The 17,726-nt window shown below is 38.0% G+C and overlaps 1 protein-coding gene across 2 annotated transcripts in view; it reads left to right on the forward strand.

Moving 5' to 3' along the window:
• The window catches only part of grb10b (growth factor receptor-bound protein 10b), a 79,521-nt gene that overhangs the window by 8,599 nt on the left and 53,196 nt on the right, over window positions 1-17,726 (forward strand). Inside the window, exons 2-3 of one of the 2 annotated variants that reach the window (XM_038275850.1) lie at window positions 8,377-8,495; window positions 14,719-14,815. In XM_038275850.1, coding sequence (XP_038131778.1) covers window positions 8,445-8,495; window positions 14,719-14,815 — 148 coding nt within the window. In that variant the 5' untranslated portion in view covers window positions 8,377-8,444. The remainder of the gene's footprint in view (window positions 1-8,376; window positions 8,496-14,718; window positions 14,816-17,726) is intronic. The other variant, XM_038275851.1, reaches the window with a different exon arrangement.

Here is a 17,726-nt window from a genome sequence, read left to right on the forward strand (position 1 = left end):
GCCGTGTCTTCGTAGGACATGCTGTTCATGTTTTGGAGTGAAATGTGCAAGGCAAGGGGAGGAGTGAGATCAGGGGTGGGGTGAGGGTCCGGGGCTCTGGTCGGGGGAAAACATTGTGTTGCAATGGGAAGCAGCATGTGTGACGATTGTTTGGTGGGTCTGGTAGGGGTGTGTGGGTGTGTGTGTGTGTGTGTACTTTGGGGGTTTTAGTCTGTTCAGAGATTTCAGGACAACAGTTTTTATTTGTGGTTGGAGGTCATTTGGTAAACCTGAGATTTTGTTTTTCAGTAAAAAAAAAATCAGATTAACTATTAATTTCATGTTGGTCGTTTATATAAAGATTGTTATTATAACTTCCTTGCATCCTTTCATAAACTTAGGAGCAAAATGTTTATAGTATATGTTTATAGTATAAGAAAAAACAGAAGAATAATGCTTTATAACAAGAAGTTCTTATAACAGAAGAACTTCACTAATTTTCAGTGTTTTCTATTTCAGATGCAGGTTGATCCCTTAATGGTGTCATACACCTGTATTTTTCCTTAGGTTCATTTTCTTAACATCTTATTATTTTACCTTCCAACTTTAGTAGCTGTCAGATTCTCATATCACTGTTTCTTCACATTTCTACATAGGTCTAAAAGTGAGATATAGCTTTAGAATATTAATTTTTTTTTGTCATTCCACTGTTTGATATTGTGTATCTGTAATAAGATGAAGGTGGTAGAATCCCTTTTGTTTCGCTGAGTTACGACAATTATCATAACGCATGATATGATAGCATGCACTGCCAGTGTTTAAGCTACCTTCACCTGAATCATGATTATTTAGTTTGTAGAACAGGCTGCTATCATTATAGTGGTGTTAAAACTTTGATTGATTTATAGATGTAGCAGCACTAACCGCACTGCTGCTGCAGCTAAAAGCCATCTGCTTAATTAAGATACTTTAAAATAACCCACTTTTAATCAGCATTGGCTGCAAGTACTGCAACTGTCAGCAATTAGTGCCAGATAAAGACATTTCTTCTTGTTTCTATTTGGCGTGATCAAGCCTTAGGCAGAACTTTTACTCCACCCCCCTGGGCGGAGCACATGCGTCTTTCAAGGCCTTTGACATTTCTTGTTTAAGATGAGAGATGTCAAGCTTGTTCCAGCTGTGCCGTGTCTCCAGGGACGCCCTCGGGCTGCAACAGAACTCCATAGATCACATCTGAGCTGTCGGCCTCTTAGGCTATATAAAACAAAAGGAAATATGAATAACTTTGTGTTACCCTATGGTTAAGGACATGCAATATTCTAAATGTGAAAGGAGCTAACTGGAATTAAAATTTTATTAAAACTGTTACGAAGCTCCACTGTTATTACCATCATAAAGTTTCAACAGTCTATCTTTTTTTCTACACCATCATTCAATTTCTCAGTCATCCGAGTGATGCAACCACACATGCAACAGTTAAAACAGAGGCAACCAGGAGTCTTTTTCAATCATTCCCTTTATACTCCTTGATAGGTGTCATAATGTATATAGAAAAAATGTTCCCAAAGTTTCCTTGAACTACTTTAAAGCCGGGCATACACTGTACGATTTTTTTCAGTCGTTGCACATAGCTACATCTTACACTGTACGACAAAACCGTAGGGTTTAAAAGTTCACAGCTATGCCCGACACTCTGATGCGATCTACCTGCTCACAATGTACATTTAAAAACCACATCGGACTCAGCTCTGCGGTGAGATGGTGCTACTTGGACCCGTCTATCCGGAAGCCAAATGAGCAGAGAAGGAAAAAGACGGAAGTGTCGATGCCTCCTGTTAAATATGAAGCTCACTAGAGTGAAACGCGCTGCCTTGGCAATTTGTAAAATTTTGTGCGCTGAAAGCCCTAAAAAGAAAAGGCGACGACGTATTTGGACTAAAACATGGCTGAGCAAACGGGGCTACTATGGTCTGTCAATTTTACAGAAAGAACTCAATTTCACTCGAACCTCTGCCATGCTTCTGTGTTTTCGTCTAAGAGGAAGAAGAAGAATCCTTGTTTGCGCACGCCCACTGAGCGATTTACCCATCACCAATCTATGAAGGCCGACTGAATTTCAAACATGTTTGATTTTCTCCCCACCTCACAACACACGATCAGGCTGAAAGTCGGCCTGATTGAAAAATTCTCGCATTATTGGAGAATCGGCCAGAAAAGGGCCAAAAATCGTACAGTGTACCTCTGGCTTAAGGTTGATGTGTTATTACATTGTCTCTTCGCTTCCTTTCAAGTATGCTGAGCGGTTATTAGGAGTCTGAGCCCTGCTGGAGACATGGGCTTACATCACAGAGGAGCTTTTGGGTGTGAGCTAGAAGCTGCTGCCTCATGTAAACTTCAAGCTCTATCCAGAGATAAAACACTTACTTTAATCTCTTTAAACAAAGTCAGGACACCACCTGACCCCTGAGGGCAATAAGTCACCTCTTGACTCTGTGAAACCCTGGAGGGACGCTTTCATCCCTTTTCTGTGTGTGTCTTAGGTGTCATCACACACATTCAAATAATCTGCCTTTCTTGACTTTAAAGCTATCTTTATTGCAGAGCGTGGTCAGACCGTAAATCACTGAACAGCATATCATAAGGCTGGGCTTTGCTGGAAAAAAGCTAGAAAATACACACTTCATCTGTAACTGTATTTTTTTTTAATCAGGATTATTTTTAATCTTTTAACATGTTAGGCTTTAGAAGTTTTAATATCTCTATTAACTGAATTGTTTACAAATGCGGAATAAGCCAAGACACTCCAGGTGTAGCTTTATTTTGGAGCGGATCACAGCCTCTGGTCCCCTTTTCTGCTAAAAGATAACTCTTCAGTGAAATGTTTCTAAATTTTCAATTAGGCTTAACTTTAAATACCCAAGGCTTACTCTGATCCTTGACTAAGCATCCCTTCAGGGTTTCTCACCTTGGGTTATTAAACCTGGACCCTTTAAATGTAAGCACAAATCGGGTTATTCACCCGTTGACCAACTGATTTTGTGGCCCCAGTTCTTCATGACACACTAATTTGCTGCTTAGTTTATTTTACCGTATAGTGAAACAAGGTCAAATTATGCAGCTTCCAGAAAACGTAGAGGTTCACAGTGACATGGACTCATTAAATGGATGTTGTTTTAGATCTCTGAAAGCCTTTAATTACCAGTAAATTGACTTAACTTTTAAGTAGAGGAATTCCCTAATAAGATATTTCTCTCATCACTGATTGCTTAATAACTCCAATACAATGTTGTGCAATATTGTCCTTGTTGCTCATGAAAAACATATTTAAATATGGACTTTTACTGTTGTTGCAGTCATAAGGAATTAATTATTTTGACACTTTTGCTTTTGTCGATTAGATACTGTTAAGCTACATTGTGTAATAATTACAGGAATTTACTGGCAGAAATGTAATGTATTATTCCTAAGAATTTTATTTATTATAATCTGCGAACTGAAAGTCTCAATCTTTTTGTTTGTATTGCCTTAGAAATTACTATTAATAATTACTTAGTAGCGGGTCTCGCATTTATGAAGTAACTGTAGAGTTTGCCATTACAGTTGAATATGACTAAAGTTAGTCCTATATAATATTTTGTGTCATAAGATTGCCTTTTTTTTTGTGTATGTCTTTGGGTGTTGAAATATTGAGTGAATTTCGGACATTGTTCCAATAAGGATTTTTTTGTTAGTGGTAGAGCTGTCGCTAAGGACTAATTTTCTAAGGAAAATCTTTCAACTTATTTTTCGATTATTTGACTAATCTTAACGAGTAATTTCCAAGAACAATCCCAAATGCTGGGGCTTGGCAGAGTAGCCGTGGGATGGTGACGGCAAGCAAAAAAAAATTAATTACCTGAACTTAGATGAGCTGTTTGCTCAGACCAAAAAAATAGGCAAAAAAAAAGGCTGATGAAAAATGTTAAGCAACAAAAAAAAAAACAAATTATCATCATCGATTACGTCGGCTAATCGCAGCAGAACTACTTCATGGCAGAAATATTAGCCATTCAAGTAAAGATTTTAGCCTTAGACAACTTTTGTGGAATTTTGTACAATATTTCCATAATAAATTCCAGTGCAATACTTCATTAAAATCATTCCTACTACACTCATTAATGAAACACACACTGCAGTCTCTCTTATTCATTTTCCCCAACAGCACTTTACAAATCTATTTTCTCCAAACGTGAGTTTCTCCAATTCGAAGTTTACCTAATTTGGCATGTTTTCCTTAAAACATGCCAACCGATGATGGACTATTCTCATTCAACACATGGAATTACATTTTCATTAAACTCACATTATGGCTGAAAATGTTTAGTACTGGTTTTCTGAAGTGCCAGACTAACGTTACCCTTTTCTATCTCTGGTGTAATATGAATTTGTACTGTATTATCTTTTTTACATTGCAACCTCACTGTAAATCACTTATTCCCATTTCTTTGTTTTTATATAGATATATTTCTTTATCAATTTGTGAATCTACTTCAATTTAAAAACACTTTGCTTCTGGCAGACCTAAATTTCCTCATTGTCGGACAGTAAAAGATATTTCCATTTAATATTTCTACTATAAAAGTGCCAGAATAGGCGAATAAGTGAAGCTGCTGCACTTTGATCAGGAAGGATCGGTTGCTACCTAGGACAATTTGTGCTTTGGGATTGATGCCGGGTTCGCACCAACACTTCCTGCTGGTTTGGAAGAAAAAGAAAGTTTGCTTTCATGTCAGCTGCAGATGTTCTAAATTATAGAGACAACACGGTGACATTTGCTCGACCAACATCTAAAAACAACACTGTGACTCTTGGGGGGGGGAGTGTTTCCTGATTGGTGAAAAAACTAATTTGCTATAGGAAAAGATGGCGGCATACTGTGCTGAAATATTAATTTTAAAAAACCTTTAAGGTCCAACTAGAGAATTTGAAAACCAGTTAAGCTGACAAAAAATTATACAACCAGTTATAGTTCCAGTCAACCTAAAATACAGTGTACTATTTTCACAACATGGCTGATTAAATCGATCCTATACATTTTTATTGAATAATACAAACACAGATTTATTGCAGTCATTGTATGACTATAATGGTAAAACAAAGCTGTCCAGTCTCTCCGAATCCTTTTGAAAAAATAAAAAAAACATGTCAGAGCTAAAACAATCCATATCATACAACGTTATTTGCTTGAATAGAAATGGACTTTCTAGAAATATATGCATATTTTGATAAAACATAACAGAAATTTATTCAGCAAACTTGTTTTTGGACAATATAGATTTGCGATTCACGTCTACCGTTGTAGTTAAAGTTCCCTGTCTAACATTATCCCCTATGCAAGGTTGAGCAAACATTTCTTTAATTAATCCAAATGCTGTAACCTCCCGGCTCAGCACAGGCACTGCACCCCGAAGTCCCCTAGTTCCTCTATGACAGTAATTGAGCTGTCAGGACTATGGATGCTTAGATCCCAGAGCTCTGTTCAAGTGGAAATTATTGAATCAAAGGCTTCAGAGAAAGTCTAATCCCTGCACAGGAATGGCTTTGATTGTGTCAGCGGAGCAATTAAGCTTAGATGCATGCATATTGGATCAGTATATTCATCATGGTGAGTTGCTGAGGCTTGTATGAAAACTTTGAAACTTCTTCTGTAGTTACATGGGATGTTTGAACCCTTTTCTATGTTTTTGCAAATTCTCAAGTGCTACACCCGCAGGTTAAAGTATTCATTTTAAGGAAATAAATCTGCTTCTTACTTCAGGTAAAACAACCTTGTGTACAGTTCTACCCCAGATAGATGGTGACTAAATTTGTGCGCCTTAATGAGTGCCTGTTTGTAAAGCATGCCATGGCCTACTGTCAGCTTGCTTAGTTTTTGTTGTGAGCTGGTTGTCTGTAAATAATGCGAAAGTGACAAAATGTCCTTCTGTGCCATTCTGTTAGGCAACACGCACACGGATCACTCTTTCATCTTCATATTATGCAGTCTTTTTAGGGATGCTGCCATGTTTTTTCTTTTTTTTAATGGTTTCTATGTTTCGCCGTATATACCGTACTGATAGGGAATTATTTCTGACTAGGGTTGCAACTCACGATTATTTTGCAAATCGATTAATCTGTCCAATATTTTTCGATAGAAGATTTTTTTTCCAAAGTAAACCAGGTAAAACTGAAATGTTTCCAGTTGAGGAGCTCTGGATTGAACATGTTGACAGACCAAAAAGTTTTTTTTATCGCAAAGTGTTTACATACTTTATTTGTTTACAGTTTTGATATAATTACTGCTCTGTTAGCTAAAGGCATGTTTTACAGTCTCTATACTCCATTTAAGGATTAATCGATTACTAAATTAGTTGACGGTTATTTCAATAATGGATTAGTCCGATTCATTGTTTCAGCCCTATTTCCCATTCAAAGGAATCCCTTCACAAAAGCTTAAAAATCTATAATATGGTTAAATAGGAGATAATGGTATCAAAGTAATTTTGACTTATTCTTTGAACATTTCCATTTTCTTAACGATTCTTCCAGTTATGTCAGAAGGATAATAGGTACTGGTAAAACTACATGCACTACATTAAAAAGAATTTCTGTATATTTTTTAATACTTCAGTTAAACTTGCTCAGCTGTCAATCTAACAATATAAACTGCGCTGGATTCACACTGATCTTTCATTAAAACATGAATGGATTTAATTGTAAGATCAGCGTTTGAATATTAAGTCCTTCTCAGTCCTTCTTCATTTTAGCAGGTGGATTTATGAGCTACTAAACTGACTTTCTGTCTTCTTGAACAAGCATGTCCCCAGTTAGAAATCCAATCACTTGTTTCTGATTCACATTTATTTTTCTATGTACAATATACTTCGAACTCTTGTATTTAATGTCACCCACTGTAGCCATTTTCTTAATAGGGCTGATTTATTGAGCAATGAAACATATGTATGTGGTGTGTTGTGTCCTCTCCTCATGATATAAACCCAGCTATAGCTTTTAGAGACACATATCACAGTTTATTTACAAATGTGCATTCATTCGCAGATAATTTGCAGTTAATCAAGGCTAACACTTATCCCTGCAGGACATTATGTAAAAGTAGAAATGCGCAGATATACTATAAACACTGGAAGGCCACATGGGCAACCCAGCAGTAACCGCTAATGCAAACACGAGATAATGTTAGCTGCCTCTGAAAGAACAGCTCATGTTTTTAAAAACCAACCTGGGGTCATGAACTGCTTTATAAAAGCCCATCACAGTTATACGCCTGAGCCGCTTGGCTCTAAATATTCCTCAGGGTCTAACTTCAGATCTGGAAATATGCCGGCAGGGTATTTTTGGTTGAGTGTTTACAGGTGTTTGTTTAGCAGCGGCAGCAGTGCCTGGAGGTTAGTAGGCTACCCACTTTAAGATCTTCAAATAAAGTTTCACTGTTGAAAACGTGGTTGTTTTGACCGAGGATTGCCAGGGCATTGGCGTCCTAACACAGCCCACCATATTTGGGTTTGGTTTGCTTTTGCAGCTAGAGTGAAATTTGTCACATTTCAGTTGATAGTTTAAAAGGTTAATGTTAAACTGAAACGAATGATAGTTGTTTTTACACATAGAATGGTGTGAGATTTTAAAGCATGGTAACCTCAGGTTTCAATTCACTGTGTTATGATATTTATAGATAATACTTACTACTTTTAATACCAGTAGTAAACATAAAAAAGGGAAATTTCATTTTAGCTGTATGGCATTCCCAGTCCTTGGCATACACTGCGATATTTTGCCATTTTCGGGCCGATTCTCCAGTCATATGAGAATTCTTTGATGGGGCCGACTTTCAGCCTGATCGTGCGTCCTGCATCGTATATTATACAGGGGGTAACCAGGGCCGATCAGCCTCTCAGGACCACCTCCCAATCAGGAATCGTAAAGTCAGGAGAAAAACAAACATGTTTAAAATTCAGTTGACTGTCGTAAGGTCGCATCAGAGCGTCGCGCCGCACAGTGTGAGAACATGCATCGTGAGCTGGGAACTTTCAAACCGTGCGGTTTCGTCATACAGTTTGAGTTGTATGGTTGAAAATATTGTACCGGGTATGCCCGGCTTTATGGAAAAGAGTACTAGCCTTCTTTCAGCAATCTAGAAAGCAAAGATTTAAATTCTTGGCATGCACTGATACAGTAACATCCCTAACATTTATAGCAGGTTGAGTGCGTTTTTAAGCTCAGAACTAAGAATTTATCCTCTTTGTTTTGTGAAATTACCCACCTCTGTCTTCAGACTTAATGGCAGTACTTTTTTCTACTTTTACAATTTCCTGTTAAAATTACAACGTTCCATTTATCTCTCCCTCTTATCTATCTTCACAGGTTCTGCTCTTTTCACTGGGTAAACTCTCTATACGCCTTAAAAAAGTTACTGAGAGGTCTCAGAAACGATGGCGGTGGCTGGATGTCCAGATTACTTCCTGCATCACCCAAATTATCAGGTAAATCCCATTTTGCTGTGCATTGTATATAAAACACACATTATATTTATTTATCCTCTTTGGGAATTACTCTGGTCACTTTTTATGAACTCCAGAGAGATTTTCTAAAGGTACATATAAATGGCTTAGTAGTATTATCCAAAGCCAGACTTTGTGTTTCAGATCCTTTGTTGCCGGATCATTTAATTCTGCTTGCAATAATTTAGGATTTTTTCTCTAGAGGAGACTGGGAAAGGTTGACTTTTAATTACTTTAAATAAATGCTAGAAGGAAGTCTTATATGGTATCTCACTAATAATTAGAGAGGACCAAATCCCTGCAGACCTCACTAGCATTTGAATAATTTATATTTATAGAAAATTATGTGAACAAAAAGTTGTACGATAATTGACAAAATTATCGGCAGCCACTTATCCAGCTCTGATTCTGATCAAAATAAAGGTAACAGCACACTGAAATGTTCCAGGTTTTCTTATTGCGTCTAATATATTGACAGCTTATTTCTCATGACCTTTATTTAGAGAGATTAACTTTTTTCATGTATTGCTGTTGTTGTTCTTATTATTAATATATAGTTTATATTCCAATCACTTTTATGATAAAAAGGATGGAGACTTACTCAGGAGCTTATCCTTTGTGTCCTTGTCTCATTTTGGATTTCATATGATAGAACAACACAAAGTTGTGTAAATCAATCATTAAAATTACTTGATAATTTTAAGGATTCTCCCTCACAAGTAGAAAAATGCAAAATGTATTTACATTGATACCTGAGTCTAACCAAATGCCTTCAGAAATCACTCCAAACCTCAGAGGGTTGTTTAGTTCTATTTCAGTTTAATTTAGTGTATTTATATAGCAACAATTCACAAAATGTCATGTTAAGGCACTCTATAGAGACAGTTCAACCAGATTATAAAGTCAGATTGATTCAACATTTTCTATCTAAGGAAAACCAGCTGATAACATCAACTCATTGACTTTAAACCAATCCCTCACACCAAGCATGCATATAGAGACAGTGGGGAGGAAAAACTCCCTTTTAACAGGATGAAACCTCCAACAGAACCAGGTCAGGTGGAGGGACCATCTCCTGAGGCCGACTGGGGTTCAAAGAGACAGAAGCAGACATACAGAAAGAAGCAGAGATACAAAAAGCAACTGTCAACCAGCTCCACAGGCAGCCCCATTCAGGAAACACACAGCCAGGCAGAAGAGTGCCAAGCCAGCTGCACGTCAGAGGATGAAAGAGAGCACATCCAGTTAATCACAGTCAGAGAAACAGGACTACACCGAAAAACTTGCTGAGCTCCAACATCTCTAAACAAAGGGGTTGATGGTAGTAGCAAAGCTGACAGCCGTCTCCAGGATGGCGTCACAGCCAAACAGGAACAGATGAAGCTACTACAAAGAGAAAAGGCAGATCCTCTATATTCCATGACAGACAAAGGTTGAAAGCTGAAAAGGCTCAAGCTGTTTAGCCTTCCTGTTGTCTAGTGGAATTCTATTGGCTCAAAGTCTCTCACAGCCGTTATTAACTGCAGAAATGCATTCAAAAATAAATAACAAGTTGGAAATTGCTATTTAAAAATTGCATGATATCAGCAGATTTCTCTGTGAATCAAACCAAATATCCATGTAGGACTGCATGGTCCAACATGTTAGCCCTGTAAAAACTCACTGTAATTGTTTCACTGTTGCATTTTCAGGGAAAACAGAACTAAATCTCTTACTGTGAAATGAATAGGGTTGGGAATTGATATGATTTTCTCGATTCTGGTTCCCTTATTGATTCTCTTAACGATTCTGTAAAACAAGGAACTTGGTAAGTGAACGGTGACATTTGTCTACCTTCGCCAGGGACATTCTATTTCTGCCTGCCTCGGCGAAAACAGAAGGCAGTGAACGGGAGCTGCCAGCCTCTGAGCCAGCCAGGTTACCCGTCTCATCACAGTCATCTAAATCTAATGGAGAAGGCATCCGTTTAATGAAAATGCATTATTGTACAATTTTCGGGAAATAAACTCATCTACCCCTGATTTAAATAAACGAGTGGTACCTTTCTCTCGCTCCCTGAACTCTGGAGCAACTTTGTAGCATGTTTAATAACCCCAAAGAGAGGTAAGAAATTGGTTTATTTACAGGAATGGCATATGATTTACTAGGAACCACATTAAGCACAGCCAGTGGTATAAAACTAGCTACTTACCACCAGAGTTGCTTTCCATGCTGGTCGTAACTTTAGCTTCTGTCCGGAAGCATCGGCATTCGTTAAAATGTATACCATGTTGTGTGTGCAGGTGTTTCTGCATGTTGGATGTATTTCCTCCTGCGACATTATTGCCACTTCACATCCAAACTTTGATCGGTTTACCGGACAGGGGGCCAATTATTTTGTTTTGCTTTTCTAGACTTGCGCCTGGTCGCGTCGTACTTGCTTACTGAATGCCGTGTGCGTAACTTGCATAAAAACATGCCGTAAAATACGTAGAAAACATGACGTAAGTCAGAGCTAGGCTCTGGTGCTGCCTGGAACCGTTAAGAGAACCGTTAAGGGAGCTGCCAAACGGTGCCATGGAATTGGAACACACTGAACCTGTTCTAAACAGGAACCGGTTTTCCATTCCCATCCCAAGAAACGAACATGTAAACAGTAATTGCATAAGAAAACTGGACTAGACTGTAGTTATTTAAGCTAAACTCCATTTGGGCTGGGCAATTAATTGTATTTGCAACATTACTGCAATTTCATAAAATTTAATCTTTAAATCGCAGAGGCACTCAATTTTAATGACATGACATTTAACTGAGTAAGACTAAATTTCTTATGCCAGCCCTTCAGGGGGCAGTAATACCCTTGAAGGTGGGTTTACCACCACACAGAGGGGAAGAGAGAGTTGCAGCTAGAACTTTTCCACACAACAGTAACAAGTCCTGCAACGACGGACTCTGGACCAACAAGCTTTCAAGGTCATGAAAAAGATAACGGCCTGGTGTGAAACATCTTCATTCTTGTGGCTAGTGTAAAGCAAGATTGAAATAAATGAGCAATATTGGATGAAATTAATCGCAATCTCAATTTTTGGCAAAATTGTTCAACCCTAAATCTCAATTTCTGTCTGGAAGATTAAAATAATCTAATCTAATCTAATTAAATAAAGTGTAGTACTATATAATCTAGATGAATTTAGAAGCAATCCCCACTTTTATTTTATAAACATACATTTTTTTTTACTTGAGGCTTGGAAGATTTGGACTCTTAAATACAAGTAGGCATCACCTTTTTATAATTTTGTGAACAGTTTGGGTTGTTGTAATAATATTCATACTGATAATGAAGGATTGTTTTTACTTTTTAATCCTTCCATATAGATCTGTACAAAGATGTTATATAGGTCCAAATCTAAAGATTAGCTGGGTGATAATTAATGCTTGATGCATGTAATGCATTGGGCTAATGTTTTTAGCAATGATAGTGTGACTTATTTCTTCATCCGATGAAGTAAAGCTAAAGTGACACGCTGAACTGCTATGCAAGCAGATCTTAAGGAATTTTTGCCAAAGAAACAAGATGTTCTCTAAACGAGCAGTCAGCCCCTCTAAATCTTTGTTGGAGCACTTGGATAAACATTCACTTTTGCTGTGTTAGAGCTGCATATAGCTGAATCATTTTGGTGTTACACTGAACATTAAGTGTCTTGCAAACTTGTCTAGGTTTACTTTTTTTATTTTCTAAATTTTACTAAAGCAAAAATGTGACTAATATATACCTATTTCTCACTATAAATTTGTTTTGTTCTCTTTTTCCTGAACCTATGCAGACTATGCACTTGTATAGCTTAATATATAACTCAAATTAAAAAAGTTATTTGAAGGTGATAGATAGTTGGGCATAGTGGGTAAGTAAAGCATGGGAATTACATTGCAGGGAAAATGTAAGTTTGTATAACTTATAAAAAATATACCGCCTGTAAGGGAAGAAAAGCCTATAAGATACAAGCAGTGAAAAACAACCTGGCAGAGCAATGAAATGACATAATTTGACCTGTACACACCTCTATCCGAACCAGTGTAAAGTTATTGTTTTGGATCCATATCAGATGCTCCTTTTCACCTTAAAACCCCTTGACGAGTTCAGTCCTCCACCAAACCGCAGTCATTACATTCAACCTGACTGTGACCTCTTCAGAAAGCTTAGTTTCGACATATAGGCTTTTTTATTCCCCTTTGTTTTAGACTCAACCTCCACAACGTTGTGACTGCCCTGCTCTCCACTCCTTAACCTTGCTTATAACCCTCTCCTGACCCCTTTTAAAATTCTGAACCCTCAGCCTTTTGACTCCTCTGAGCTCCTTTTAACTTTCTTTATTATGAAAGGATTCTTGTGAGATTCTTGTCCAAACTTGGCCTCACTTCTGTCCCATTACAGCCCTCTTTAAGGACTTGAGATCACATGAGTGTCTGAGATTTTAATTGTTATTTTTTCACTCCATGGGACAGACCTGCATATATGTGAAAATGCAAAGGTAAAAAGCCACTGATGTGTTTTTCCCAGGTACATAAAAAACAAGCGTTGGGCATTTCTGCTATGTAATCATTTTGCCATCATGTGGTCTAATGCTTCACTTCAATCAGATATCAGTGTAGAAATTATTGTCACAGCTTTTTCTGTTTGTAATATAAAGTGAAATGTGCCAAGACAGTTGTGAAAACAACACAATACATCACTTCCTGGTAAAGATGCACCAATCATCGGCCAGAGATCCAAATCAAGGTTGAACTATTTTGCCAAAATGTAAAAGTGGGATGACTTTTAACCAATATTGTGATTGCGATTTTATTTTGACTCGCCTTTGCGCTAACCACGAGGTTGTAGACGTTTTATTTTTGGGTTGCAGTTTTTCATGATCTTGAAAGCTTGCTTGTCTAAAGTCCATTGTTGCAGGACTGTGTTGTAATTTTTCTATGAAAAAGTGCCACTCTCTCTACCTTTGTGACCAAAATGAAGTATCTCTGCGATTTAAAAATTACATTTTATTAAATTGCAATTGCAATTAATTGCCTAGCCCTAGTAATGGTTCAGATTTGATACTGATAAAAATCTGTCTCAAATTGTCCTGACTACACACCTTAGTTGAACACTATTCCACCCCAAAAAAACAAGTAGGGCTATATTGATGTGAACTTGGTGACTGGATGAGGTTAGGTCACTGCCTCATTGGGGAGCTGACAATGGTAATTGTTAATCACGAGGACAACTCTAGATACAAACAACTGTGATCTTTATTCTGTCAAAAATGGACAAATTCTCACCTTTGGTGACCTTTTTTGTACATTTTCATTCATAACTTTCATTCAGCTATAACTTTACCTCATTGTATGATAAAGATTTGTTTTCACCTTTTTACATAGGGATTAAGCTACAAGAAAATAGCTGTTCAGGAGTATTAACATTAACTTCTATGTTAGTGGTTCTAACAAGAGCGGTGTGCCAGAAGAGACTAAAAGAATCAAATTTAAAGGGATATTCAACAGGTGGGACTGACACAAAGCATAATCTAGCTCTCTGTCATTCTGAGAGCCTGATTCTCTTTCAGGGTGCTTGATTAACAATAAATCTAATACTGTTACCAAAAAATATGAAATCGTTTGTTGCTGGAGGGAACTGGTAAGTAAAAATCCAAAACAAGCACCATTATTGTTTTTGATTATTTACATTATGGTATTTATTGGCCCTAAGTCCCTAGACCTATATTCTATAGAAAACTTGCCTTTGAAATTGAGCTCTTCTAGCTCTTTACCGGACTGAATCAACCAGGATAAAAGATCTCTAAAACAAAAGGCATTTAGAAAAACATTTCATAATGGTGGCAACAAGTGTAACACCAGTGAAAGACTGTTTTTAACATGTTTGTTTCCTCATCAAATAAGCTTAAGCTTTTTTGTTGTTGTTATTCTTCAATGTAAGATTGCAAAAAAAAAATAAAATAATGTTTTTACAAAAATATATATGCTTTCATCTTTCTGGATCTGTTGCCCACTTCCACCGGGGTATTTCTTTTTAGATATGCAGCATTGTGACTTATGTACCATTTGACATAACTAGTATAGCAGTTATTATCTGAAGTCTTTGGTTATTGTACAACATCTGACCGACCTGTCTCTAATCTATTGTCAGTTAAGGGTTTCATTTTAAATTTTTACCCCTTTTCCCTCATTTCAGCAGGACAACATAGACCGCTCCTCCAATCATCGACAGGCTGATCTAATTCGTCCAAGCTTCCAGCAATCAACCAATCAGAGCTCTCCGAGCCATCAAGGTTGGTGTTTTGTAACAAATCGGTGCTTTTGGGTGTATACACTTTGTTACTGTGGGTCTGGTACACTTTGTACTCAATAGCCCTGGCATGAAACATTTAGTTGTTTGTAACAAAGATGCACACATATTACCTTTTTCATAGTTTAGAGAAGGGTCTCATCACAGAGGGACTGGCGGCCGGCGCTGTTTATTATTCCCTACAGTATGCCAGACTTTGGTGACCGCCTGTAATTTATATTTGGGTTTCTCCCACTGTAAACACTTTAGCTGTTCAAAGGGTGTTCTGTCTGAACACAGGGTGCCAATATAATTATGCTGTGTACCTAATTGTCCCATACAGGGTTCATCCATGACAATCGGAGCATGAGATTTAAGTACAATATTGGCTCAGCATGAGAGGTAAGGGCGGGGAGTCTGTAAAGGCTCGAGGAGTGAATGAGAACGCTTGGCTCTGGGATGGGGAATAAATGGAGCAGAAATTACATTGTCATTTTCCAGGATCAGGCAGCATGGAGGGAGCTCACAGGCAGAGGAATACAGATGACTTTAATATAGCAATATTTATGTTAAAACAGCACAATTAAGAAAGAGTATGTGTAATGATGTGGTAATAATCTGCTAGTATTAAGTCAGCTTTCGGAGTTTTCACAAATGCAACATATATATATATATATATATATATATATATATATATATATATATACACTATATTGCCAAAAGTATTTGCTCACCTGCCTTGACTCACATATGAGCTTAAGTGACATCCCGTTCCTAATCCATAGGGTTCAATATGACGTCGGTCCACCCTTTGCAGCTAGAACAGCTTCAACTCTTCTGGGAAGGCTGTCCACAAGGTTTAGGAGTGTGTTTATGGGAATTTTTGACCATTCTTCCAGAAGCGCATTTGTGAGGTCGCACACTGATGTTGGACGAGAAGGCCTGGCTCTCAGTCTCCGCTCTAATTCATCCCAAAGGTGTTCTATCGGGTTGAGGTCAGGACTCTGTGCAGGCCAGTCAAGTTCATCCACACCAGACTCTGTCATCCATGTCTTTATGGACCTTGCTTTGTGCACTGGTGCACAGTCATGTTGGAAGAGGAAGGGGCCAGCTCCAAACTGTTCCCACAAAGTTGGGAGCATGGAATTGTCCAAAATGTCTTGGTATGCTGAAGCATTCAGAGTTCCTTTCACTGGAACTAAGGGGCCAAGCCCAGCTCCTGAAAAACAACCTCACACCATAATCCCCCCTCCACCAAACTTTACACTTGGCACAATGCAGTCAGACAAGTACCGTTCTCCTGGCAACCGCCAAACCCAGACCCGTCCATCAGATTGCCAGATGGAGAAGCGCGATTCGTCACTCCAGAGAACGCGTCTCCACTGCTCTAGAGTCCAGTGGCGGCGTGCTTTACACCACCGCATCCGACGCTTTGCATTGCACTTGGTGATGTATGGCTTGGATGCAGCTGCTCGACCATGGAAACCCATTCCATGAAGCTCTCTGCGCACTGTTCTTGAGCTAATCTGAAGACCACATGAAGTTTGGAGGTCTGTAGTGATTGACTCTGCAGAAAGTTGGTGCCAAGTGTAAAGTTTGGTCCATAAAGACATGGATGACAGAGTCTGGTGTGGATGAACTTGACTGGCCTGCACAGAGTCCTGACCTCAACCCGATAGAACACCTTTGGGATGAATTAGAGCGGAGACTGAGAGCCAGGCCTTCTCGTCCAACATCAGTGTGCGACCTCACAAATGCGCTTCTGGAAGAATGGTCAAAAATTCCCATAAACACACTCCTAAACCTTGTGGACAGCCTTCCCAGAAGAGTTGAAGCTGTTCTAGCTGCAAAGGGTGGACCGACGTCATATTGAACCCTATGGATTAGGAACGGGATGTCACTTAAGCTCATATGTGAGTCAAGGCAGGTGAGCAAATACTTTTGGCAATATAGTGTATATATATATATATATATATATATATATATATATATATATATATATATATATATATATATATATATATATATATATATATATATATATATATATATATATATATAGATTTACCTGGTGATTCAAAATTTGCTTCTGATTCGTCCTCTGGGACTAAAAGTGGACATGAGGCCTTTGTTTTCCCTAAACTGCCAATGTTACTAATTCTATATCCATATCATGTAAACCCTAGCAATAAATACAGTAAAAGGGGGCGTGAAAAGGGGGCAAAATGAGCCCTGTTTACTCATTTTACTCCCAAAAATTATTGAGCATTAATTTAAAGAAGGTATTACATTTAAATTAACAGGTTTTGGCTGATTTAATTAAATCAATTCAATCAAATCAAACTACTTGCTTTGTGGTTGCACTCATGTATAGAAGGTGCGGCTCTGAGCTTTCTTACAACAGGAGGTGGAGCAGGGGTGAAGCTAAAGCAGTCTTCTCTCATCATGTTTTCTAAATCCAGGCAGAGGCTGAAAGCTCAATAGTACAGAGAAGAGCTTTGCTTTACTTCATTTAGCCTTCTTGTAATCCTCTGATGGTCTTTGGCTCTCTGGTTTTTCACAACCTCAATGAAGCAGAGGAGCCCTTTCATGGTTCTTTCTAATATAGCTTTAACATGTCTGTGCTCCCTATGTCTTTGCATTTGAATATCTTATTGATGCTGAGAATAGCAAGCTTGGAGTTTTCTTCTTAAAGTCACAACTTCAGAACACAAGGAGTGTTGCTTTCTGCCTGACGTGGTTGCTTTTAGGGCACAGTAATCACAAACTAGGGAAAATACATTTATTTCCCTTTTTTAGTGTCTGACCAGCCAGTCAATGAGTAGAGCCAAATAGGCTAAAATGGTCAGAATCAAGTCAAGATAGATTTTCTTGGCTAACTTTAAACTCAAAAGTTATATATTTTATGAACAGTG

The sequence above is a fragment of the Cyprinodon tularosa genome, unplaced genomic scaffold, assembly GCF_016077235.1.
Source record: "Cyprinodon tularosa strain WSP-4 unplaced genomic scaffold, ASM1607723v1 ctg98, whole genome shotgun sequence".
NCBI classification, from domain to species: domain Eukaryota; kingdom Metazoa; phylum Chordata; class Actinopteri; order Cyprinodontiformes; family Cyprinodontidae; genus Cyprinodon; species Cyprinodon tularosa.